The sequence below is a fragment of the Oryctolagus cuniculus genome, chromosome 8 (assembly GCF_051225735.1).
Source record: "Oryctolagus cuniculus isolate XC-2025 breed Fujian yellow rabbit chromosome 8, ASM5122573v1, whole genome shotgun sequence".
Taxonomy (NCBI): Eukaryota; Metazoa; Chordata; class Mammalia; order Lagomorpha; family Leporidae; genus Oryctolagus; species Oryctolagus cuniculus.
This window is the reverse complement of record NC_142874.1, coordinates 119,451,393-119,479,220: the sequence shown is the minus strand read 5'-3', so window position 1 is coordinate 119,479,220 and position 27,828 is coordinate 119,451,393. Positions and strand designations below refer to the sequence as shown.

Genomic DNA, 27,828 nt, shown 5'->3' with positions numbered 1-27,828 from the left:
GAAGTTTGTGCTTCAGTGGGTCCAAATGTTTATTTGTTTTAAAGTATGTAGTTAAGGTTAATAAAATAATCGAGAAGGCCTGAGAAATTCTAGGAATGCCTTGAAAATATGAACCATTAGTTTCTCCTTTACAGCCCAGATCTTTAAGAGCAGCCCTGGTTTCTTGAACAAATCTCAAACTTGGTAAATTTCTGGGTCATTTTAAGATTGCACAGATGTGGGGTTTGTATTGGTGTCCCTGTGGCTTGAAGTGAGTGCTGTGCAAACAAATGTGGTATGTACAAGGACTGGAATAAAATAAGAGCAGACTCATGGTTTCCAATTTTTTTGAGGTTATAGAACTTGGTGAGAATCTGATGAAAGCTGTGGATATATATACACAATTATATAACATTTTGCGTATAATTATAGGGAAGTTGTTAAGCTGTAAACACCACATATCCCAAGACAAAAGTGTTTTGCTGTAGGAGTGAGGGCATTGCAAAGACTCTTTAACCTTCCTTAAGCTCAGATTGATGTTAAACTTTTTAAATTTCTCCTTTTTCTTTTCTCCCTTCTCCATTTTAAAGTTAACTAAGGGAATTTCTCTCTTGCATCAGAGCCCAGGAAATGAGATGCCTGTGCTGTTCCAGCTCTAATTAGGCTTGAGTGTCCTGGGAAAGTGTTGCTTAATATGTAAACAATATGCTTGTTTCTGTCACAAGTGAAAATGACAGTTTTATTTTTAATTGTCCCTTAGAGTAAAACCTTAGGGGTCATAGATTTCCCCTCAACAGCTATACTAAAAGCATATTAAAACATTATACTTAGTTTTGTAATATATTTAATCTTGAAAGTTACATGAGCCCCTATTTAAGCCTTAATTTTGTTCCCAGTGTAGGGGATCCCACATTCCAGTAAACAATTTGCCAGTAGACGAGTTAGGTATTGTAACAAGAGAAGGTCAGTGTTTTTTCTGCATCTAAAGGTGACTGAATAAAGCTAGTGAGCTCTTTCTTCCAGAGTTTACTTTCTCCTAAGATTTAAGAACCATCTAAGGTCTTCGGAAAGTTGGCCTTTCCTAAGAGGTAACACCGATTTCCAAAGGATTCTAACTGTGGCAAATGTCAACATGCCACATTTGTTGAATAATGTCATGTATTCATTCAGTTAATGAGTAATGAATACTGCGTGCCTACTGCTCTTGTTGGTACCAGGGATGAAGTGGCAAATAAGGAAGGTGTGTTGCCTTTGTGGCCATAGAGCTTTGTGGGGATAGAGAATAAGCAAGTAAGTGTACAATGTATTTACAGATAATACTGTGGGCTGTCAGCAGAATTCAGGGAGGGTAAAGAAAGAGTGATAAGATGGTTCTGTGTTAGTGGGCTGGTGAGGAAAGCTCTAAGATGATAGATGCGCTGAGACCTGACTCAGGAGAGGAGTGAGCTGTGGAAAAGATGGGAATACGCTGGCTGTGCTTGAGAAGCGGGAGGCCAGTGCGGATGGACATGTGGGAGGCTTATGTGGAGCTTCACAGACTGTAATGAAGGGTTTTGAGTTTCATAGTAAGTGTGATGCGATGCTATTAGGAGGATAAAAGCAGGCAGAGCTATAATTTGACTTACATTTAAAAAGTAGCGCCCTGGCTGCTATGTGGTGAATAAATGGTGGCAAGCAAGAAGGTAGCAAGTCTGAAGTATGAAGGTACTTTAGAAAGGTCGTGAAAAATGGAATTACAGTTTATTTGGAAATAAAGCATTTTAAAATCCCATTTATATAGGGGGGCTACAGAAAGTTCATGGAAAATGTGTATTATGCTTGGGTATCATGTTTAAAGATATTTTTTATGAGAGAGTCACAGAGATCTCCCATCCTCTAGTTCATTCCCCAAGTAACCCACAATAGCTGGGACTGTCCAGGTGAAAGCCAGGAGCCAGGAGCTCAGTCCAGTCTCCTACATGGTGGCAGAGACCCAACTACTTGAACCATCACTGCTATTTTCCATGGTATGCATTACCAGGAAGACAGAATAGGGAGTGGGTCTGGAGACAGAAGTAGAGACAAGGGGGTCGGTACTGTGGCGCAGTGGGTTAAAACCCTGGCCTGAAGTGCTGGCATTCCATACGGGCGCCAGTTTGAGACCCGGCTGTTCCACTTCTGATCCAGCTCTCTGCTATGGTCTGCGAAAGCAGTGGAGGATGGCCCAAGTCCTTGGGCCCCTGCACCCGCATGGGAGACCCAGAAGAAGCTCCTGGCTCCTGGCTCTGGATCGGCACAGCTCCAACCGTTGTGGCCAATTGGGGAGTGAACCATCGGATGGAAGACCTCTCTCTCTGCCTCTCTCTGCCTGTCCTCTCTCTGTGTAACTGTGACTTTCAAATAAATAAATAAATCTTTAATAAAAAGGAGACAGGACTCAAACCCAAGCTCTGATAAGTGTTATGGGTAGCCTAAGTGACATCTTAACCACTGTGCTAAACACTTGCACAAAATAAACTCTTAATTTCATTTTCCGTGAACTTTTTGAATTACTCTCATCTATTAATAGTTCAGTGAATTTCAGTATTAATCATTAAGTTTTAGCCTAGCATAGAGAATAATGTTCTGTATGTATATGACTCAGTTTTTAGTTCAGAACTTTCTCAGAGATGAGTAATTTCATGGAGATCACTGAAAATGTAAATCCCAGCCTCTCATTTAAGAGTAACACTTCTAATTTAGTGTGTTTGAAAAATACTTTCTATTTACTTGAACTTTTTCCCCCTTTGGGTTAAACATGTTAAAGTTGCTCTTTGAAAAATTTTGGAAAATAATATTTATAATCCTGTCAAAAAAGCATTTTAATGAACTCTTGGCAGTTACTTCTTTCAACAGCATTTCTAGGTGATGTCTCTTTCTTTTTATTTCTTTCCTTTCTTTTTCAGAAAACAGAGGCTTACTCAGGCTTTAGACTCCTTCAGAATCACCAGAGCAACTGTCATCATTTTTTAAAAAAGATTTATTTACTTATTTGGAATATAGAGTTTTACACACACACAGAGAGAGAAGGAAGAATGGAGGGAGGGAGGGAGGGAGGGAGAAGGAGTGGGGTAGGGAGGGAGAGAGGGACTGAGGGAGAAGGGGAGAGAGGGAGGGAGAGGGAGAGAGAAGGGAGAGGGCCAATCCGGAGCCAGGAGCCAGGTGCTTCTTCCAGGTCTCCCACATGGGTGCAGAGGCCCAAGCACTTGGACTGTCCTGCACAGCCTTCCCAGGCACATTAGCAGAGAGCTAGATGGGAAGTGGGACAGACGGGACTTGAACCGGTTCTTGGAAGGAATGCTGGCACCACGGGCAGCAGCTTAACCTGCTATGCCATAGCGCTGGCCCGTCATTTTTTATTGCCCTGTGGAGGGTCTAAGCCAGTCACTGATTGGAGGGAAGGCTATGCGGTCAATTCTCAAGCTCTATATAACAGAACAATGAGTTGACTAAAGTATCATCTGACACAGAAAATGAAGGGACACGGTTACAGTGACTTTTCCCTTCCCCACTTTCCCTTCTTTGCAGGAGATCAGTATCCATAGTCACATGCAGCATCTGGATGACTGTAGCCCATCAGTTTCCCCAGGAAATGTTCTCTGCCTGAAATTGTATAACATGACCATAATGTCAATGTGTTCATTTGTTCATTCTGAGGTAGTGAACATCAGTTTTTATTTACATCAAACATAATGAGCTTTCCACTTGAGAAGGGGATTCTTCTTCACCTTTGACCTAACTTTCCTAAAAAGATGGACTTTTACTTTTTAAAAATAAAAATCTAGACTTCTCTCTCTCGGATCTGGATTTTCTGCATAAGCTGCCTTTTTTCGTACATAAATGCTAGAAATCTCATTTTAAGAAATTTCTCTTTATGGCAGAAATAAGTACACTTTCCCTACCCAGCCCCCATCACAGTTAAGTAAGGTAGTGTAACGTTCTAGACAAGTATTTACAAACCAGGACGCCACTTCAGTCGCTCCTGTCAGGGCAGCCCTCCATAGAAATGGGGGCAGACTGTACTCCTGAGTTAACAGAGAAGCGCTGTTAGGGCTGGCATTGTGCAGCGAGTTAAGCTGCTGCCTGCAACACCATCTTCCCTTACCCAAGTGCTGATTCAAGTCCTGCCTGCTCCACTTCCCATTCAGCTCCCTGCTGATGCTCCTGGGAAAGCAGCAGAAGATGGCCCAAATGCTTGGTCCCTTGCCACACACTTGGGTAACCCAGATGGAGTTCCTGGCTCCTGAGTTCTGTTAAAGCTTAGTCAAGCAGTCTTACATGTTACTTTTGTGTATATTTTATAAGATTTATATAACAAAATATAAATATATGATGATGGTACAGTTAGCGTAGCAAGAAAGGCTTTCATAATCTAATTCCTACCTGTCTCGCCATCATTTTTGACAGTATCATAACTCTGACTCTAACATTCCCACAGATTGAACACACAAAGCTGTTTCATACCTTTATGTCTTTGTACATACTTTATTTTATTAGACTTTTCCCCTATCAGATATACATGCGTCTTTGAAATTCCAGATAAGCCATCACTTTCTTGAAAAAGCTTTCCTGATTTCTTCTATGTTTTTTGCATATTTGGAAGGGTTTTTTTTTTTTTTTTCAGTTCATGGAGTGACTATTTACCCTTGTCTCTCTATTTAACAGTAAATTATAACCCATGATGTTACTTCTCATAATTTTGTGTATAATGGACACTATAAATGTTAAATGATCACACTGCTTTTGTACATAGAAAAAAAAATTTTTAATATTTGACAGGTAGAATTAGACAGTGAGAAGAGAGAGAGAGAGAGAGAGAGGTCTTTCTTCCATTGGTTAACCCCCGCAAATGGCTGCTATGGCTGGTGCACTGTGGCTGGTGTGCCGCACCAATCCGAAGCCAGGAGCCAGGTGCTTCCTCCTGGTCTCCCATGCAGATGCAGGGCCCAAGCACTTGGGCCATCCTCCACTGCCTTCCCGGGCCACAGCAGAGAGTTGGACTGGAAGAGGAGCAACCGGGACTGGAACCCGGCACCCATATGGGATGCCAGCACTGCAGGCAGAGGATTAGCCCATAGAAAAATTTAAGCTTATTGGTTAGCTATCTTCCTGAAGATTAGTTGGTAGTCACCTGAGGGTAAGATAAGGACTATTGGTTGGAATGTTTGTTTCAAAATTCAGCTGTTTCCAATGTGATAGTACTGGGAAGTAGGGCTCCTTCCTTGTGAGTGGAATCAGGTGCCCTTGTAAAGGGGCCTGACAGGGAGTTGACACTCTTGCCCTTCTTCTGCCATGAGTGGATGCAACAAAAAGGCCATGATCAGAGGCTGGTATCTTTTTTTTTTTTTAAAGATTTATTTATTTATTTGAAAGAATTACACACAGAGAGAAGGAGAGGCAGAGAGAGAGAGAGGTCTCCCATCTGCTGGTTCACTCCCTAGATGGCTGCAATGGCCAGAGCTGAGTTGATCTGAAGCCAGGAGTCAGAATCACCTCCAGGTCTCCCATGCAGGGGCCCAAGCACTTGGGCCATCATCCACTGCTTTCCAAGGCCACAGCAGAGAGTTGGATCAGAAGTAGAGCAGCTGGGACTGAAACCAGTGCCCATATGGGATGCCGGCACTGCAGGCGGTGGTCTTACCCACTATGCCACAGTGCTGGCCCCAGAGGCTGGTATCTTGATTTGAGACTTCTCAGCCTCCAGAACTGTGAGGAAATAAGTTCCTCTTTATAAACTGCACAACCTCTGATGTTTTGTGGTAGCAGCACAAAGGCTAAGACAATAAGTGACTTTTGTATAGATTTAGGAGGTTAGGAATTAAGGAAAATGAGAGGGCAGGAAGAAGGAATTCATTGTGCCACATTGGAGCTTCACTGACATTTAGTTAAGGCTCCCATAGCAGTTGTCAAGCACTGGATTCACTTGTGTGATAACTTCCTTATTCTTCCATTGGCTGTGTGAAATGGCTTAAAATTCATGATAATATCTCAGAATTGGTGGTATTCTGGTGTTGTTTGTTTCTTTGCTAATTTGTCTTGCCTTTTTAGTGTAGAGTAGAACATATATTCAAAAAATGGAAAAAAGTGGGTACAGATGAAAGAACACTCTTGGCCCATCAACTGTGTGAACAAAGAGAACTACCATGGCCCAGAGGCCCTGATGCCCTCCTCCCTGATTGCATTCTTTCTCTCCCCAGAAGTCTTCCCCATTCCAAATTTTATGTGACTCATTCTTTGGTTTTTGTTTTTCACTGCTTCTGTCTTTACTCCTAAATAAATTTTGTCTGTTGTAGACTACATAATAAAGGCAGTCATGGCTGTGTGAACTCTTTGACATGCTTCTTTTGTGTAAGTTTTTAAAAAAGATTTATTTTTTAAATAAAAGAGTTACAGAGGTAAAGACAGAGAGGTCTTCCATTCCACTGTTCACTCTCCAGATGGCTGCAACGGCTGGAGCTGCACCGATCCAAAGCCAGGAGCTTCTTCTGGGTCTCCCAGGTGGGTGCAGGGGCTCAAGGACTTGGGCCATCTTCTGCTATCCCAGGCCATGGCAGAGAGATGGATCAGAAGAGGAGCAGTTGGGACTATATTCGGCGCCCACTTGTGATGCTGGTGCTTCAGGCCAGGGCTTTAACCTGCTGTGCCACAGCATCGGCCCCTATTTATCTATTTGAAAGGCTGATTTTACAGAGAGAGGGAGAAACAGAGATCTTCCATCTGCTGGTTCACTCCCCAAATGGCTGCAATGGCCACAGCTGGACAAACATGAAGCTAGGAGCCAAGAACCAGGAGCTTCCTCCTGGTCTCCCACGTGGGTGCAGGGGCACAAATACTGTTTTCCCAGGCCATAGCAAAGAGCTGGATCAGAAGTGGAGCAGCCAAGACTAGAATCGGCACCCATATGGCCAGTGCTGTCCTCTTGTGCAAGTTTTTGAGATTCATCAATGTTGATGTGTATGAAGGTACCTCAAAAAGTATGTGAAATGGTTGAAGATAACGTGGGGGGCCTGGTGCTGCGGCACTGGCATCCCATATGGGCGCCAGTTCTAGTCCTCGCTGCTCCACTTCTGATCCAGCTCTCTGCTATGGCCTGGGAAAGCAGTGAAAGATGGCCCAAGTGTTTGTGCCCTTGCACCCATGTGGGAGACCAGGAAGAAGCTCCTGGCTTTGGATCGGCCCAGCTCCGGCCGTTGTGACCATCTGGGGAGTGAACCAGTGGATGGAAGACCTCTCTCTCTGTCTTTCCCTCTCACTGTCTGTAATGCTACCTGTCAAATAAATAAATATTTTTAAAATAAAAGAATGTGAAATTTTCATGAACTTTTTGAGGAACACCTGTGTAGTTGTATCCTATTTACTGTCACTGTTGTGTAATATGTCGTTGAATGGACATAACCCTAATTTACTTATCCACTCGTGGACAGTTGAATTGTTTTCCATATTTTTGCTATTAGAAACAATGCTGCTTGTGTATTATTATATATTTCCTGTGCAAGAATTTGTCTGTAGTATATACATAGAATTTCTCATGCTCAGCTTTATAAGATAATACCAAACCATTTTCTAAAGGAGTCCCAGCTGTTTTTTTTTTTTTCTTGCACCAATAGTGGAAGGAATTCTTCCTTGCTCTTAATCCTCCTGACAGTGGGTATTGTCCAACTTAAAGTTTTGCCAATCAGGTGGGGGTGAAATGGCATGTTATAATGATTTGAATGTTATCTCCTTGATTACAAATAAGGTTAAACATCACTTTCATGTGAGGGACTTGTTCCTTTTTCTTGAAATTCCTATTCACTCTTATTTCTGGTCCTTTATCCCACCCTCACCCCCCCCCCCAAGGAGTTATTTGTATACTATTGATACTATTAGTTTATTATCTAAATGTATAGCACATGTCATTTTTAGTACCTAACTGGATGTGGAAGGCAAGGGAGAAGTAGTATAGAACTACTCTTGGTGTTTGCTTTGGGTATCTGAGTGGATCTGCTGTGCCTCAGTTATGTAGGACTCTTATCTGATGAGCCTTTAAGAGTCTGCAGGTGGAAGGAATATAGCAGTTCTCCAGCCCACTTGTCCTCTGCCCATCTTCTGCAGGCCATGGATTCTCCCATCTAACCTTTTTTTTTTTTTTAAGATTGATTGATTTATTTGAAAGGCAGAGTTACAGAGAGACAGGTCTTCCATCCACTGGTTGATTCCCCAGATGGCTATAAGGGCCAGAGCTGTGCTGATCCAAAGCCAGGAACCAAGAGCTTCTTCTGGGTCTCCCATGCAAGTCCAGGGTCCCAAGGACTTGGGCCATCTTGTATTGCTTTCCCAGGCCATAGCAGAGAGCTGGATCAGAAGTGGAGCAGCTGGGACTCGAACAGGCACCCATATGGGATGCCAGCACTGCACCCACTAAGCCACAGTGCTGCCCCCCCCATCTAACCTTCCTAGGAAATAAATGTCTCAGTCAGATGACCCACACAACACTTCTTTTTTATGCCACTTTATTGCTTTTTCAGTCTCAACTGTTAGATAATCTTTTTTAATATTTCCAAGAGAACACATTATTTTAATTTTGAAATGTAGCACATTTTGTCGTACTATAAAAGACGCAGAACATTATCTACAGTTTAAAATTTCTTCCATTTCTTATGGAGATACTTATCACAAATTATTCCACATACACTGAAAACAATAGAAGGAACATATACATCTAAGAACACTACTTTGTACAGTCTTTCATTAAATAATATTTACATATACATTTTCAGTTTCCTGGATATTTTTGTACATGTATACAACCACTACAAGAATATGGGCCCCTTACAAGGATGATACAAACATAACTTTTAAAAAAAGTAGATCTTACCACCTTGGTCACATGGCTTTTAGTTGTTTGAGGTTCTAAGAATGACCCCATAATAACCCTTAAAAACTATGAATGGTGAGGAAAATGTCAGTAACAGGGACTTGCACATTCACTCAGAACGTAGCAGCTTGGTGTAGCTTATGTTCTAGTGGCAAGGCAGAGTTACTCTGAACAGCTTGACCTTCTTGCAGGAGTAGAAGCAGCTGACTTGGTGGTGGTGGCTGGTCACCTTTTAGGAGAACTGCAAACTGAGGCCAATTAGAGATTGGCATAGGGGAAGAAGGGAAGTGTGGCAGAGGCAGCCTCGCAGTGGTCCATTCTCATCACTGCAGTGTTTGCTTCTCTCTGGTTTTACGATGATCCTCTGGACCTGTGAGAAGAGAAAGAAAGTGTAAGTGTGCTACTCAGACCCTGGCTTCAGACTGAGTTCATAATAACCCAAAGATCCTCAGTTAAAAGATGTGGTGCATTGTCCTATTGCTGCACAGTCATTGTTAGTGTTTACAGGGGCTGCATATTTTTTGACTGGTTGGTTGGTGTTTATTTTTTTTCAGGTCAGAAAAGTCTTTCAGGAGATTTGACAGCTTTGCTTGCAGAGTTATTGCTCTGCCTCAAGGTTGAAGGGTCCTGGCATTTTTAGACAGGTAATACAGCTAACTTTAGTTCTTACCACACAAGATAGCACATTAGTATATAAGTAACTGGAAATCGAGGATGACATAGTGATGATAGACTTTTAAGCTAAGATCTCACAGTAAAGCACAATGCAAAGATTTCTAGCTTTCTGTGATTGCATTTCCTAAAGAGCAGTTCTTCTGCAAGCAACAGCAAGCCTACCTTTCCTTGCTAAATGCTTTCAGCAACTTCTTGATGGCTTTCAATTCTGGATTCAGACATCTCTTCTCCCCATCCTTTTTCATTGTGGCACTATTAGAAAGAAATAAGAGTGTAAATATTTAAATAATGTTGGGCCAATAAGCAGATGAAATCATAGTTCCAGAATCAGACACCACAGTTTTACTTTACATTTTTCTTGTGCTGTACATTAGTTTTAGAATCATCAGAAAACACTTCATTGATCTTTTGAAACTGTCATCAAATGTTTAATAAATGATTGTAACCAGGGAGGTGATCACCAGATAAGATTTTACTCACATGATCTCAACATTTGCACAAGATTGACTTGCAGGAATGATTTCAAGTTTTTCCAAGGATCTTGGATTAACAGGTTTATTACTAATGTTGATACAGGTACAGCGTACAGTTCTAGAGAGAGGCATTCCTGCAGAAGAGAGACAGGTATAGCAAAGAAGATTAACATGGTGTTTTCTTATAGGCATTTAGTGTGGACTGGATAATATTTAGCAGAATCTATAACCCCATTTCTTTTCATGGTCTCTTAATTAGAGAAGGAATGCATGCCATTTTAACACAGCACTGAATGATTAAATAGTTGATTATCTGGATGAGAAGAGTTGTAATTTGTTGATTATAAAATCCTATTGTTGAGCACAGTCCTAGTGCTTAATTAAGCTTAGAGAAGGCAGTATCTGTATCTTACCCTCTTTCTTCTCATCCTCACATTGTCTTTCTGCCCTTCCTCTCCCCCCTTTCTTTCAGGCTACTATTTCTCCTACTTTAGTCATTTGTATAAACTCTGTGACCATGGAAATCTCTGGTCATTTCCCTCTCTTTTATAGACAGTGAAACTTTTTCAAACAGATTCTTTATTTTCAAATTTATACCCCGACCTATTTCTGATTTTACAAATTAGATGTATCTTGATATTTCTTACCTTTAGTCCCACTCAGAGTCAGGAAAATAAGGCAGAAAATAAGAATTGCACTTTGGTTCATGGTTCTGAGTCTGGAGGTGCCTCTGTAGTAGTGGGCTCAGGATGCTTCTATGCAGTTGAGAGCTTCAGAAAACGTGGGGCTAGTATGCACTATTTATTTGCAAAGGCACTTTCCCTCCCTAACTCTGATTGGATAACATTTTAGTTGAGTCAGGAAACCTACTGGCTGTTCCTTGGGGAAGTCCCATGTTGCGTAATTCAAGATACTACTTGTATTCTTTTATGACCTCCCATTTATGGAATTTCCCTCTGTCCTCTTGTAGCACCAGTGAGTTAGCTTTCACTTTCCAAAACATGAACTGTTTCCTGAAAAACAAAACTTTATTGCATGTAGAAATATTTGATTTCAATCCAGCTCTCTGCTATGGCCTGGGAAAGCAGTGGAGGGTGGCCCAAATCCTTGGGCCCCTGCACCTGCTTGGGAGGCCCCATATTGGATGCTGGTACTGCAGGTAGAGGCTTAACCTATGATACACCACAGCACCAGCCCCTCCAGAGGCTATTTTTAAAATATCCTCAGCAATAGCAATTCTTCATCATTTGTGAGTGAATCTAACTTTTGGTAGCAACAAGTTGTATCTGATTATTAGGACAAGCAGTTTAGCTGAAGAATGCCCTTTGATCAAATAATATAAAGTAGTAAGTGTGGTGTTTTTTATTTTTTTTTTTTACTTTCTTACCGATTTATTTATTTGAAAGTCAGAATTACACAGAAAAGGAGAGGCAGAGAGAGAGAGAGGTCTTCAGTCTGCTGGTTCATTCCCCAATTGACTGCAACGGCCAGAGCTGCGTCAGATCTGAAGCCAGGAGCTTCTACCGGGTCTCCACGTGGATGAAGGGGCCCAAGACTTGGGCCATCTTCTACTGCTTTTCCAGGCCATAGCAGAGAGCTGGATCAGAAGTGGACAGTTGGGTCTCGAACCGGCACCCATTTGGGATAATGGCACTGCAGGCAGCGGCTTTACCCACTATGCCAAAGTGCCAGTCCCAAAGTGTGGTGTTTTTAGAAAAGGTCAAAGACAGGGAACTAGCATATGACAAGGGGTTCCACAAATACCTTGACCATTCATAACACCATAGAATAAGCTAATAGCTTCCGATGTAACTTTTGAAAAATATTTTAAATTTGAGAGACAGAAACAGACATCTTGCATTCCCAAATGCTTGTGATGACAAAAACTCAACTATGCCAAAGCCAAGAGCTAGAACTGTTTCCCGTGTGGATGGCAGGGACCCAGGTACTTGCGTCTTCTGTCTCCTAGCATTAGCAGGACATTGGATTTGTAAGCAGAGCCAGCAATCAAACCCAGGCACTCTGATGCAGGTGTCCTAAATAGTGTCCTACCTGCTGCACCAAACACTGCTCCCAGTGTAACTAGAGGGAAAATGTTACACACGTAGATACCTGATTTCTGGTGTGTTCATGTCTTATACTCAGTCCCTGTATGAAGATATCAAAAGATAACATCTAGAATGGTGTGAGAACAATGTCCATAGGTATAACAGGATTGTTGGGGGAAGAAAAAAAAGGAAGGGCTGGCATTGTGACAATGGTCAAGCCATTGCTTGCAACATTGGCATCCCATAAGGCACAAGTTTGAGTCCTGGGTGTTCCACTTCTGATCCAGCTCTCTGCTGAATGTGTCTGGGAAACAGCAGAAGATGGTCCAAGTGCTTGGGCCTTTGCACCCACTTTCAAATAAATAAATACATCTCTAAAAGGGTGCTTTTTGGGGAAATAAATTTCAAAGGAAGGCATGAATAGGGATAGGAGAGAACAAGTTGATTTACGAGGGGATTCCCCTGCAAGAGACTCTCATGTGCAAAGCAAAAGAAAGTGTTAGACAATGAGCTAACATAACCCAAAATCAAAACTGTTATACCTAACTTCAATGAAATACTTTTTTCACATTCCTATATGCATGAAATCATGCAATACTTGCCTTTTTGTGCTTGAACATTTCACTAATAAAGACTTCTAAAAAAGAAGTTGAAAAAAGATAGAAAATGACCTCCAGTTCCATCCATGTTGTTGCCAATAACATTTTATCCTTTTGTGGATAGATAGTATTCCGTATGTATACATACCACATTTTCTTGACCCATTCATTAGTAGATGGGTGCTTAGGTTGTTTCCATTTCTTGGCTATTAGAAATAGTGCTACACTCTGGCCTCAGAATCAGCCCTAAAGGCACTCAGATCTGGCTGAAAAGCCCATGAGAGTATTTCAGGCATGGAAAGCCAAGACACTCTGGCAAAAAGATCTCTGTGAGTGAGATCCCAGTGGAAAGAACAGGTCTTCAAAGAGGGAGGTGCCTTTCTCTGAAGGGAGGAGAGAACCTCCACTTTGACTATGACCGTGTCTAAACAAGATAAGAGTCGGAGAACTCAAGGGGCTTCCATAGCCTTGGAAACTCATAACTGGTGCATAGGGAGATTACTGATGCCATAAACAGGAGTGTCAATTGGTAAAGTCAACAACAGGAGTCACTGTGCACTTACTCCTCATGTAGGATCTCGGTCCTTAACGTGCTGTACACTGAGGCTTAATGCTATAACGAGTACTCAAACAGTATATTTCACTTTGTGTTTCTATGGGGGTGCAAACGACTGAAATCTTTACTTAATGTACACTAAACTGATCTTCTGTAAAAAAAAAAAAAAAAAAAAAAAAGAAAGAAATTTTCAATTCCCAACTTGACTCTCACTGGGATTAAACATGACAATAGGTCTGATCTGATTTCATCATCATTTTAAAAAAATCATCTATTATTTTTCACTTTATGTTTCTGTGTGGGAGCAAACTGTTGAAATACTTACTTAAGGTATACTAAGCTGATCTTCTGTATATTAAGATAATCGAAGATGAATCTTGATGTGAATGGAAGGGGGGAGGGAGTGGGAAAGGGGAGGGTTGTTGGTGGGAGGGACGGTATGGGGGGGGAAGCCATTGTAACCCATGAGTCGTACTTTGGAAATTTATATTCATTAAATAAAAGATAAAAAAAAAAAAAAAAGAAATAGTGCTACAATAAACATGGGAGTGCAAGTGTCTTTTCTACAGAGTGATTTCATTTCCCTTGGATATATTCCCAAGGATTGCTCATCATGCAGTACTTTTTCTTTTTTTTTTTTTGGGGGGGGGCCTGCATGCTGTTTTCCATAATGGCTGTTTTAATTTCCCTTCCCACCAACAGCACACAAGAGTTTTCTTTTCTCCACATCCTCTCCAGCACTTGTTATCTTTTGGGTAGTAGCCAGTCTGACTGGAGTGAAATGCTACCTCATGTGGTTTTTTTTTTTTTTTTTGACAGGCAGAGTGGACAGTGAGACAGAGAGACAGAGAGAAAGGTCTTCCTTTTGCCGTTGGTTCACCCTCCAATGGCCGCTGCGGCCGGCGCACCGCGCTGATCCGATGGCAGGAGCCAGGAGCCAGGTGCTTTTCTTGGTCTCCCATGGGGTGCAGGGCCTAAGCACCTGGGCCATCCTCCACTGCACTCCCTGGCCACAGCAGAGAGCTGGCCTGGAAGAGGGGCAACCGGGACAGAATCCGGTGCCCCAACCGGGACTAGAACCCGGTGTGCCGGCGCCGCTAGACGGAGGATTAGCCTAGTGAGCCACGGCGCCGGCCACCTCATGTGGTTTTGATTTGTATTTATCCAGTGATTAGAGATTTTGAGCCTATATTCATGTACCAGCACTCATGTAGGATGTCAGCCTCTCAGCTATACCACAACACCTGCCCCGGGTCTAGAGACTCTGAGAGCACTAGCTGGAGGCATAGGAAATTTGGGCTCTGATTTCTTGCCCTATCCTCAGCAAGTAGAATCTTGTTCTGTAGTCTGTGTGAGATCAAGGAGAGAAAATGAAGGCAGTCCTTGGCTAAGAAAGATGCATAGCTCAGACGGCAGGCATTTGCCTCTGGGAAGAGACTGTGGGTGTCCTTGTCTGGCCCTGGATTTCACTATGGAGAGCCTGGTACTAGGTGTCAAGTGTAAGGTTTCAACTTAATTCCCTCTTCCTCCCCCAAGTGGGAGGTGTCTCTCCATGCTGGGTTTCTTGGAGTTGGGAGAGGAATAACAAGAGCATTTTTTAAATGCATGCTTTCTTGTTACCATACTAAAATGAGGCACTGTGATCTCACCTGGCAGCCTTAGCGCTTGCTAGGAGGTTTGATTCATAAATAGCTGCTCAGTTGGAGTCTCTGTGGAAAGACAGTTGCTAGAGTGTCTTACTCATCTGCCATCTTGCTCTACCTCTCTTTTTCTATTGTTTGACTTTTAACATATCTGAATTTGAACCTTAAGTATGTTTCTTGTAAATAGCATATAGTTGAATCCTTTTTTTAAAAAAAAAAAAATTCATTTTACCAGTCTCTGGAATTGGATTGTGATGTTTAGTCCATTTATATTTAATGCAATTGGTGATAAAGTAAGATTTTAAAACTGCCATTTTTCCTATATATTTTGCTTCTCTTCCTCTGTTACTGCCTTCTTTTGTATTAACTAGCTATTTTCTAGCATATCATTTAAAATTTTTTATTTAAAGATTTATTTAGTTGAAAGAGTTAGAAGAAGGGGGCAAAGAGAGAGAGAATGAATGAATGAATTGATCTTCCATCAGCTGGTTCACTTGCTAGATGGCCACAATAACCAGGGCTGGGGCAGGCTGAAACCAGGAGCCACCCACATGGGAGACCTCAAAAAAGCTCTTGGCACCCGTCGGTTCATATTTTTTCCATGTGGACATGCCCAAATAGAAGCAGCACTGTCTATAAATCCTTGGGGCCACACTATCCAGATTAGTTGTTGCTTTATGCATTATTTTTTAAAGAATTTCAGAGGCAAATAGAATCTGGCAGGAGAGGCTTGAGAATAATCAGGTGGGTGTTAAGGCCTGGGCATGTATATCTGAAGCTGGACCTATCTGTGTCTTCACATGGGACTGGAAGAGACATTACAGGGGAAGTATGAACCTCCTTAGGAAAGACACCCCATTGACTCCCATTACCTGGCTGGCCTGGGAGGAGAGCTGACCTGATTAGGAGGTTAATGCAGAATAAGCAGCATCTCTAGAATAAAATTCATGACACTGTCTGACCTTAAGCCACCCCCTCAACAGTGATGGTTCCTTTGGAAGCTCGGCAGAGTGAAGGGCTTCTTCAGCTTAGGGTCTTCTTGTTTTTGGTCTGACTGTAAAATTTCCAGAGATTATCTTCTAGCTTGGATACTCTTTCTTCTGCCTCACCAATCCTGTTAAGACTCCACTGCATTTTTTATTTGATTTATTAAATTCTTCATTTCTAGTATTTCATTTTGATTTCTCTTTAAGATCTCAATTTCATGGGAAAATTTTTCATTCATATCATATATAGTTTTCTTTAGTTCATGAATTTGCTTCTGATTGCTTCTGAGTAATGATTAATTTTTTGAATTCCATTTTCGGCATTTCCCCAGTCTCTTCATCTTCACACTCTAATATTGAAATGTTGTAGTGTTCCTTTAGGGAGCTCATAATGTATTCCTTATTCTTGTTTCTTGAATTTTTTTGTTTTTGTTTTTCTTGTTGTTTTTGTTTGGACAGGCAGAGTTAGCGAGAGAGACAGAAAGGTCTTCCTTTTTCTGTTGGTTCACCCCCAAAGTGGCCGCTACGGCTGGCGTGTTGCTGCCGGCGTGCTGTGCCAATCTGAAGCCAGGAGCCAGGTGCTTCCTCCTGGTCTCCCATGTGGGTGTACGACCCAAGGACCTGGGCCATCCTCCACTGCACTCCCAGGCCACAGCAGAGAGCTGGACTGGAAGAGGAGCAACTGGGACAGAATCTGGCGCCCCAACCAGGACTAGAACCCCGGGTGCCAGTGCTGCAGGTGGAAGATTAGCCTAGTGAGCCACAGCACCGGCACAACACATTTTTTTAAGGCAGTTTTCAGGTAGCTGCAAGATAGTTCTCAAGAGCAACTGTGGGCTAGGGACTGGTGAGCCACTGGAGATTGTTGACTTAATCCAGATTTTAGAGATCAGGGCAAGGGAGGCTCCTTTCAGAGGTAATGTCATCAGTTTCCCTCTTCCCACCTCCCACCAAGCAAAGGGTTGGAATCAATAAGCTAGGAAGCCAGTTGGAAAGAAAAGAACAAGTTGGCCACCAAAGTTTTAAGCACAGTATTAGTCTGGTGCCACTTCCACAATAATGGATATTTAGGTTTTTAAAAAAATGCCAACCCCATGCCATGTTTGAGTCTCATTATTTGAGAGTTCCTGGGATCCAACTGGAGGTCTCAAGGTCAGAGATTCAGTTTAGGGTTAAGATAGTAATTTTAACATTCTAGGGGGTAATTTTAAAAAAAAAATTTTTTTTTGACAGAGTGGACAGAGGGAGAAACAGAAAGGTCTTCCTTTTTGCGGTTGGTTCACCCTCCAGTGGCCGCCGCAGCCGGCGCACTGCAGCCATTGCACCGCGCTGATCCGACGGCAGGAGCCAGGTGCTTCTCCTGGTCTCCCATGGGGTGCAGGGCCCAAGGACTTGGGCCATCCTCCACTGCACTCCCTGGCCACAGCAGAGAGCTGGCCTGGAAGGGGGGCTACCAGGACAGAATCCGGTGCCCCGACCGGGACTAGAACCCGGTATGCCGGCGCCACAAGGCGGAGGATTAGCCTGTTGAGCTGTGGTGCCGGCGAGGGTAATTTTCTTTTTCTTTCTTTTTTTTTTTTTTTTTTTAGCTTTTATTTAATGAATATAAATTTCCAAAGTACAGCTTATGGATTACAATGGCTTCCCCCTACCATAACTTCCCTCCCACCCGCAACCCTCCCCTTTCCCGCTCCCTCTCCCCTTCCATTCACATCAAGATTTATTTTCAATTCTTGTTATATACAGAAGATCAGTTTAGCATATATTAAGTAAAGATTTCAACAGTTTGCTCCCACGTAGAAACACAAAGTGAAAAATACTGTTTGAGTACTCGTTATAGCATTAAATCACAATGTACAGCACATTAAGGACAGAGATCCTACATGAGGAGTAAGTGCACAGTGACTCCTGTTGTTGACTTAACAAATTGACACTCTCGTGTATGGCATCAGTAATCACCCTAGGCTCTTGTCATGAGTTGCCAAGGCTATGGAAGCCTTTTGAGTTCACTGACTCTGATCATATTTAGACAAGGTCGTAGTCAAAGTGGAAGTTCTCTCCTCCCTTCAGAGAAAGGTACCTCCTTCTTTGATGACCTGTTCTTTCCACTGGGATCTCACTCGTGGAGATCTTTCATTTAGGACATTTTTTTTTTTTGCCAGAGTGTCTTGGCTTTCCATGCCTGAAATACTCTCATGGGCATTTCAGCCAGATCTGCGTGCCTTAAGGGCTGATTCTGAGGCCAGAGTGCTGTTTAGGACATCTGCCATTCTATGGGTCTGCTATCTCGCTTCCCATGTTGGATCGTTCTCTCCCTTTTTGATTCTATCAGCTAGTATTTGCAGACACTAGTCTTGTTTATGTGCTCCTTTTGGCTCTTAGTCCTATCATTATGATCAATTGTGAACTGAAATTGATCACTGGGACTAGTGAGATGGCATTGGTACATGCCACCTTGATGGGATTGAATTGGAATCCCCTGGTATTTTTCTGACTCTACCGTTTGAGGTAAGTCAGCTTGAGCATGTCCCGAATTGCACATCTCTTCCCTCTCTTATTCCCACTCTTATATTTAACAGCGATCACTTTTCAGTTAAGTTTCAACACTTAAGAATAACTGTGTATTGATTACAGTATTCAACCAAAAGTGTTAAGTAGAACAAACAAAAAAATACTAAGAGGGATAATGTATTAAGTTGTTCATCAACAGGGCAAGGGCTGATCAAGTCACCATTTCTCATAGTGTTCATTTCACTTTAACAGGTTTCCTTTTTGGTGCTCAGTTGTCGCCAATCAGGGAGAACATATGATATTTGTCCCTTTGGGACTGGCTTAATTCACATAGCATAATATTTTCCAAATTCCTAACGGGGATCACTTTTCAGTTAAAATTTAAACACTTAAGAATAATTGTGTGTTAATTACAGAGGTCAACCAATAGTACTAGAACAAAAAAAAATACTAAAATGGATAAAGTGTTACATTGTACATCAACCATCAGGACAAGAGCTGATCAAGTCACTGTTTCTCATAGTGTCCATTTCACTTCAACAAGTTTCCCCTTTGGTGCTCAGTTAGTTGTCGCTGATCAGGGAGAACATATGGTATTTGTCCCTTTGGGACTGGCTTAATTCACTCAGCATGATGTTTTCCAGATTCCTCCATCTTGTTGCAAATGACCGGGTTTCATTGGTTTTGACTGCTGTAATTAAAAGGATACAAATTGGGTAGGAAGAACTCAAACTATCCCTCTTTGCAGATAATATGATTCTTTATTTAGGGGACCCAAAGAACTCTCTACTAAGAGACTATTGGAACTCATAGAAGAGTTTGGCAAGGTAGCAGGATATAAAAATCAATGCACAAAAATCAACAGCCTTTGCATACACAGGCAATGCCACAGCTGAGGAAGAACTTCTAAGATCAATCCCATTCACAATAGCTACAAAAACAATCAAATACCTTGGAATAAACTTAACCAAGGATGTTAAAGATCTGTATGATGAAAATTACAAAACCTTAAAGAAAGAAATAGAAGAGGATACCAAAAAATGGAAAAATCTTCCATGCTCATGGATTGGAAGAATCAATATCATCAAAATGTCCATTCTCCCAAAAGCAATTTACAGATTCAATGCAATACCAATCAAGATACCGAAGACCTTCTTCTCAGATCTGGAAAAAATGATGCTGAAATTCATATGGAGACACAGGAGACCTCGAATAGCTAAAGCAATCTTGTACAACAAAAACAAAGCCGGAGGCAACACAATACCAGATTTCAGGACATACAACAGGGCAGTTGTTATCAAAACAGCATGGTACTGGTACAGAAACAGATGGATAGACCAATGGAACAGAATTGAAACACCAGAAATCAATCCAAACATCTACAGCCAACTCATATTTGATCAAGCATCCAAAACCAATCCCTGGAGTAAGGACAGTCTATTCAATAAATGGTGCTGGGGAAATTGGATTTCCACGTGCAGAAGCATGAAGCAAGACCCCTACCTTTCACCTTACACAAAAATTCACTCAACATGGATTAAAGACTTAAGTCTACGACCTGACACCATCAAATTATTAGAGAGCATTGGAGAAACCCTGCAAAATATAGTTACTGGCAAAGACTTCCTAGAAAAGACCCCTGAAGCACAGGCAGTCAAAGCCAAAATTAACATTAGGGATTGCATCAAATTGAGAAGTTTCTGTACTTCAAAAGAAACGGTCAGGAAAGTGAAGAGGCAACCTACAGAATGGGAAAAAATATTTGCAAACTACGCAACAGATAAAGGGTTGATAACCAGAATCTACAAAGAAATCAAGAAACTCCACAACATCAAAACAAACAACCCACTTAAGAGATGGGCCAAGGACCTCAACAGACATTTTTCAAAAGAGGAAATCCAAAGGGCCAACAGACACATGAAAAAATGTTCAAGATCACTAGCAATCAGGGAAATGCAAATCAAAACCACAATGAGGTTTCACCTCCCCCCCGGTTAGAATGGCTCACATTCAGAAATCTACCAACAATAGATGCTGGAGAGGATGTGGGGAAAAAGGGACACTAACCCACTGTTGGTGGGAATGCAAACTGGTCAAGCCACTATGGAAGTCAGTCTGGAGATTCCTCAGAAACCTGAATATAACCCTACCATTCAAACCAGCCATCCCACTCCTTGGAATTTACCCAAAGGAAATTAAATTGGCAAACAAAAAAGCTGTCTGCACATTAATGTTTATTGCAGCTCAATTCACAATAGCTAAGACCTGGAACCATCCCAAATGCCCATCAACAGTAGACTGGATAAAGAAATTACGGGAGGGTAATTTTCTTAAGACTTAGTTCTGCTGGTTTCTCCTTGGGTCGATCATCATAGAAGGCCTGAGGATCAAAGGAATTCCCAGTGTCCAGGCTGCCCACTGTGGGTGCCTTTTCATTGCTTGAAACGTGGTTCAGGCCGTGGGCTGTGGAAGCATCATATGTGGATCTCCTGGTGAGGGAGAGGTCCTCAGGTAGGAGTAGACAGATTTACCTATGCTCAGCCACCTCTCACCTGTGTGCCTGGGGTGTCCTGACACCTAATAAGGAGATTGCCACCTGGGTTAATATATTGTACACAGGAAGAATTCTTACAAAAGATGTCCTTTTGACCAGACAGTGTTAGAGAATAGAAAGAGAATAGAGTTAAAAAAAAAAAAAAAAGAAAAGAAAAAACAATTAGGGCCAAAAAGGCCTAGGTAGAATCTGAAAGAAAGTTAAGTTGCCACACTGTCTTGTAAGATCTGATTGTAATGTGGAATTAGTTTATACTTTTTTTTTTTGTGGCTACTTTTTCCTATTTTTTTTTTATCTTTTATTTAATGAATATAAATTTCCAAAGTACGACTCATGGGTTACAATGGCTTCCCCCCCCATACCGTCCCTCCCACCCACAACCCTCCCCTTTCCCACTCCCTCTCCCCTTCCATTCACATCAAGATTCATTTTCGATTATAACAGATAATCAAGCCAGGCCCACTGGCACAGAAAGACCAAGTGCTTCCTCTGGGGAGCTTGGGGATCAAAAGCACTCCAGTTTTTAAGGGTGCATCCTGAAGTGGTTTGGATTCTGTATTGCCCATCTGTGAACATTGGGGAGATGATGGCGTCCCTGTTTTCTCTCATGTGAGGTAGATCAAGACATCTCTTGACCATTCCACTCCTTCCTGTTTACAGGGGGAGAGCCCCTTCCTCAGGCCTTCAACAGCAATGGGAAGGTCCGTGATCCAAGTCTCTGGCCTTACTCACACTGGGGTTCCGGTGAGCTGCTCACAGTCTGTCCCAGTGGGCACACTTCCTTGGCACTGGTTTTGGCCAGACTGACACAGAAATCCTACCTCTCCTAACCTTCTGTTGCATTTTATAAGCCTGAATTTTGGAAGTAAGCCTAAGAGAAAAGGGCACTTAATCAGTAGTGCCTGGGCAGGGGGCACCAACACTGGCTTCCAAGACTGTCAGACAATTAGAGAAGGGGCTAAGAGAGTGCCATAATCATGACAGATGACATATGACAGATCTTTCCCAGCTAGCCACCTCTAAAAGTGGGTCATGAGAAGGACTTGTCTAAACTAGATCTCCCCTCCCCCAAGAAAAGGAAAAGCCCGGATCGGGAAGGGACAGCTCCATGGAACATGCCACTGGAGTCTACAAGGTGGCAGCTGTGAGCCAGAGGGGGGATCCTATTTTAATGCCTTGTTACCTGAAACCCTCAAAGTGGTAGAGAAGAGCACAAAGAGACCAGCATTGTTTTCATCTTTTGGAGAGTCTGGAAGGGCTCTTCTGAAGGCCACTCCCATCACTCCAAGGGGAGGCCCAGGTACTTGGGCTATCATCTGCTGCTCTTCCCTGCCCATTAGCAGGGAGTTGGATCATGTTTCATCAAATGTGGAGAGATTTTTGGTTGTTTATTTGAAGATTTATTTATTTGATAGGGAAGTTATATGTAGAAAAAGAGAGACAGCAAGAGATCTTCTATCTGCTGTTTACTCCCAAAATGGCTGCAGTGACCAGGGCTGGGTCAGGCCAAAGCCAGGAGCATAATCCTTGTTTCCCATGTGAGTGCAGGGGCCCATGGCCTTGAGCTGTCTTCTGTTCCTTTCCCAGGTGCATTAGCGGAAAGCTAGATTGGAAATGGAGCAGTGAGATACAAACCATCACCCATATGGAATGCTGGTGTTAAAGGTGGCAGTTTAGCCTAGTGTGCAAAAACACTGGCCTCTGTTATTTTTAAATTTTTTAACTTTTATTTAATAAATGTAAATTTCGAAATTTGGATTATAGCAGCTTTTCCCCCATAACCTCCCTCCCACCCGCAACCATCCCATTTCCCACTCCCTATCCCATCCCATTCTTCATCAGTATTCATTTTCAATTATCTTTATATACAGAATATCAATTCTATACTAAGTAAAGATTTCAACAGTTCGCAGACACACAAAGTATATAGTACTGTTTGAAGACTAGTTTTACTGTTAATTCTCATAGTACAACACATTAAGGACTTATGCTCTGGCATAAGTTTACAACTCTACCATAGCCTTCACTTACTGATGTCCCAGAACCTCAAGGTCAGCCTAAGATGAACAATTAGGGCCTTCTCAGGTCTTTTATAAATATGCACACAACCCTCCCCACACTTATAATGTGGCTTTCCATATTCCTAGGAATATATTGGTAATTTTCAAAGCTCCCTATAGATATCCCATTCCCCAGTTTTTACTAACTTTTAGTTAACCTCCTATTAGACCCAACTACTGTGGCCATCTCAGATAGTCAATGGTTCCCATTGAATATTTGTACCACATGAGCCCTTTGTCAAATAAATGCAATCCTCAAGATCGAAACTTTTAGGGACAAGTTTAGATGAATCAAATAATGATAATCATCAGAGGATGGGACCTTGGGGAGCACCAAACCATCCTTGTCCTCCACTGGTTCTAGGCTGCTTTTCAGAGTCATGTAGTTGTGAGATTATTAGTTTTCAAGGCTACTGAAAAGCTGCGGAGAGGGGAGTGAGAATAGGAAAAATTAAAAATGCTATAAAATTTTTCTGTTCTTGTTTTCTTTAAGGTTTATTTTATTTATTTGAAAGGCACAATGACAAAGGGAGAGGGAGAGACAAAAAAAGGCAGCTTCCATCTGCTGGTTCACTCCCAAATGGCTGCAAATTCTGGGCCTGGGCTAGGCTGAACAGGAGCCCAGAACTCCATCTGAGTCTCCCATCTGGGTAGCAGGGGCCCCCAAGTATTTGGGCCATCTTCTGCTTTCCATGACATATTAGGGAGCTAGATTAGAAGTAGAGTAGCTTGGACTTGAACCAGCACGATATATATGGGATGCCAGTATCGCTGGTGGCCGCTTAACTTGTACCACAGTGCCAGCCTCATGTTTTCTGCTCTCACCAAGAGTCAGCTTTGCATTGCAGAATGTTCTGTGACAGGACAGTTGGCCTATACTGCAGGAAATTACCTCCTTACTTACCCAGTAGAGTTCACTGTCGCACACAGGGTCCTCTGATGAGAGTACTGCAATTTTATATGGATAATTTGCAGACTTTTATCTAATGTGCAATTGTGTACAGATTACTCAGTTACATTTTCAAACTTTGAATAATCAGTATCTGATCATCTTGTTTTTTTTTTTTTATCAGATTGTGTATTTCTAATTATATTTTTTAAAACTGAAAGAATTAGCTGAGTGGATATTTATTTTTCTGAAAGTATTTTTAAGATAAAGCTTCACAATGGCTGTAATCTTTACAGATATATGTAGTTTGATGCATATTGTTGCATTTGGAAATATTGTGTATTGTTAACTGGTTTCATATAAAATATTGAATAGTAGAAATTGTACAGTTAAAATCATGTAATTAAAAAGATTAACCAAGCAAAAAAAAAGTCCACTTTGCTTCTTAGATATTATCTAGATTGGAAATTAGCTAAAGGTCTGCACCAGAGTCCTGAAAAAGTTGATTGACAAGTTTTTTTTAAGATTTATTTATTTATTGGAAATTACAGAGAAGATTTATTTATTTATTTAAAATTACAGAGAAGAGAGACAGAGATCTTTCATCTGCTGATTCACTCCTCATGTGGGCCAGGCTGAAGTCAGGAGGCAGGTGCTGCTTCTGGGTCTTCCACATAGGTGACAGGGGCTCAAGCACTCAGGTCAGCTTCCACTGCTTTTCCCTGGCCATCAGCAAGGAGTGGGATCAGAAGTGCAGCAGCTGTGACTTGAACTGGTGCCCATATGGGATGCTGGCGTCGCAGGCTGTGGCTTTACCCACTAATCCACAATGCCAGCCTTGGTCTTGGCAATTTTTTTCTAGTATTACTTTAACAGAGAAGCAGATTTTCAGAGGTATTTACTACACCATTCCAGAATTATTTCTTTTAAGATTTATTTAAAAGGCAGAGTTACCAAAAGAGGGAGAGACAGAGACAGAGTGTTTTGATCTGTTAGTTTACTCCCCAAATGCCACGATGGCTGGCGCTGGGCCAGCTGAAGCCGGGATCCTGGAATTTCATCCAGAACTTCCACGTGGGTGCGGGGGCCCAAGCACTTGGGCCATTTCCACTGTTTCCCAGGTGCTTTAGCAGGGAGCTGGATTGGAAGTGCATTGGCCAGGACTCAAATCAGCCGCCATATGGGATATCAGTATCACAGGCAGTGGTGTAACCCACTGTGCCACAGTGCCAGTCACTCTATGGTTCTTTATAAACTTTGCAAATGTTGAAATATTCAAATCTTAAATATATCATTACATGAATTTCTCAGAAATATATTCATGTAGGCCGGCGCCGCGGCTCACTAGGCTAATCCTCCGCCTAGCGGCGCCGGCACACCGGGTTCTAGTCCCGGTCGGGGTGCCGGATTCTGTCCCGGTTGCCCCTCTTCCAGGCCAGCTCTCTCCTGTGGCCCGGGAGTGCAGTGGAGGATGGCCCAAGGGCTTGGGCCCTGCACCCCATGGGAGACCAGAAGCACCTGGCTCCTGCCATCGGATCAGCGTGGTGCGGCGGCCATTGGAGGGTGAACCAATGGCAAAGGAAGACCTTTCTCTCTCTCTCTCTCTCTCACTGTCCACTCTGCCTGTCAAAAAATAAAAAATAAATAAATAATAAAAAAAAGAAATATATTCATGTAGAACCCAAACTCCTGTTGAGTCATAGAAAATTACTACTGCTCCAGAAGTTCCTTAATGTTTCTTGCCAGTATTCTTTTTTTTTTTTTATTTGACAAGTAGAGTTAGAGAGAGAGAAAGGTTTTCCTTCTGTTGGTTCACCCCCCAAATGGCCGCTATGGCCAGAGCTGGCCAGAGCTACGCTGATCTGAAGCCAGGAGCCAGGTGCTTCCTCCTGGTCTCCCATGCGGGTGCAGGTGCCCAAGCACTTGTGCCATCCTCCACTGCCCTCCCAGGCCACAGCAGAGAGCTGGACTGGAAGAGGAGCAACCGGGACTAGAACCCAGTGCCCATATGGGATTCTGGTGCTGCAGGTGGAGGATTAACCAAGTGAGCCATGGCGCCAGCCCCTCTTGCCAGTAATCTTAACCCCATCTTCTGTACCCCAATCTAGCCACTTTTCCATTTTTTTCACCATAGATTGTTTTTGTCTATCCTAGAATTTCATGTCATTGGAGTCACTTTTTTTTTTTTTTAAAGATTTACTTATTTGAAAGGCAGAGTGATGAAGAGAGGGAGGGAGGGAGATCTTCCATCCTTTGGTTGACTCCCACGTGGCCTCAACAGCCTGGGCTGGTCTAGGCTAAAGTTAACAATCCAGAATTCCATCTGGGTCACCTGTGTGGGTGTCAGGGGCCCAAGTACCTGGGCCATCTTGGGCTGCTTTCCTAGATGCAGCAGCAGGGAGCTGAATTGGAAGCAGCATAACCAGGGCTTGATCCAGCATTCTGATATGGGGTGCCTGCTTTGCAGGCAGCATCTTAGCTCACTGCACCAGAATGCTGGCCTTTGGAGCTACTTTTTTTTACACATGGTTTCGTGCAAGACAGTTTTCATTCAGTATAATTGTTTTCGGAATTATCTATGTAGTTGGATGACTCAATATTTTTTCCTTTTTATTGTTGAATAGTATTTGAGAAACCATACAAGTTTGTTTCTTGTTGGTGGACACTTGGATTTTTCAGATTTTAAAGTATATTTGTTTTTATTCATCTGAAAGGCAGAGTGATAGGTATAGAGGGTAAGGATGGGAATTTTCCACTGGCTGATTCCCCAGATGCCCACATCTGGGATTGGGTCAGATTAAAGCCAGGAGTCAGGGACTCTATCTTGATCTCCCATGAGGGTGCCAGGGACTGAGGTACTTGAGCTGTCATTTGCTGTCTCCCAGGGTGCTCATTAACAGGAAGTTGGATAGGAAGTGGAGGTGGGACTCCATCCCAGGCACTCTGAATCTGGGATGTAGCAGTCCCAAGTGGCAGCTTAACCTGCTGCTACAAAATGCCTGCCCTTGCTTTTAGATTTCAGTTGTATATAAAGCTGCTATGAAGATGTTTTCTATAAATCTTTTTCTGGACATATGCTTTCATTTCACTTGAGTATGCGTGTAGCAGTGGAACAAAGTGATACATACTTTTTAAAGATTTTTAAAATTTATTTGAAAGGCAGAGGGACAGAATAGAGAAAGAGAAATAGATCTTCTATCCACAGATGGCCACAGCAGTCTGAGCTGATCCAGGCCAAAGCCAGTAGCTCAAAACTCCCCTCCAGGTCTCCCATGTGGGTGGCAGGAGCCCAAGCACTTGGGCCATTTTCCACTGCGTTCTTAGGCACGTCAGCAGGAAGCTGTTTTGCAAGTGGAGCACCTGGGACTCTTGAGTCAGTGCTCTGATATGGGATGCTGGGGTCACAAGCAGCGGCTTAACCAGCCATGCCACAGCTCAACCCCTAGAGTGGGATAATTGAAAAACATAAATGCTCATGGTACTTCTCTGCTTAAGACCCTCTGGCAATTTCCACTTATAATTAAATACAAATTTTTAATAATGTGTTTTAGTAAGTCCTATATGATCTGGGTACTACCTATCTCTAGCTTCTTCTCATATCATTCCCTCTGATTGTACTCATCACAGTGACATTTACAATAGCAGTTTTCTCTATATGGAATGTTCTTCAGCGTGTTCTTTACATAGCTAGTCCCTTCTGTGCATTTGAATTTTGGCAAGACTATACCCTCTCTGACCACCCAACTTGAAACACACATGACTTTATTGTAATTCTCTGTATGATATTTTACCTGATATTTATTTTTTTTTATTTGCTTACTATTTGTTTCTCCATTATGGTATGTAAGTTCCAGGTTGACCAGGATATCTTCAGTCTTACAGCTGTATGTCCAGCAACTAGAATAATACCTGTCACGCTAAAGGCATTCAGTTAATATTGGCTGGGTGGATAGGTGAAAGAATGACTCTCTATAGACTTT

General features: G+C 42.3%; 2 protein-coding genes across 5 annotated transcripts in view; one reads left to right on the top strand and one right to left on the bottom strand.

Annotated features, from left to right (window-relative positions):
- Window positions 1-27,828, top strand: part of ART3 (ADP-ribosyltransferase 3 (inactive)) — a 114,997-nt gene that overhangs the window by 10,986 nt on the left and 76,183 nt on the right. The window lies entirely within an intron of this gene.
- Window positions 8,559-10,776, bottom strand: CXCL10 (C-X-C motif chemokine ligand 10). Its single transcript, XM_002717106.6, has 4 exons — window positions 10,650-10,776; window positions 10,010-10,136; window positions 9,692-9,781; window positions 8,559-9,224 (listed from the first exon to the last, which is right to left on the bottom strand). Exons 1-4 carry the CDS (start codon window positions 10,708-10,710, stop codon window positions 9,206-9,208), a joined length of 297 nt encoding a protein of 98 aa, XP_002717152.1. The 5' UTR covers window positions 10,711-10,776; the 3' UTR covers window positions 8,559-9,205.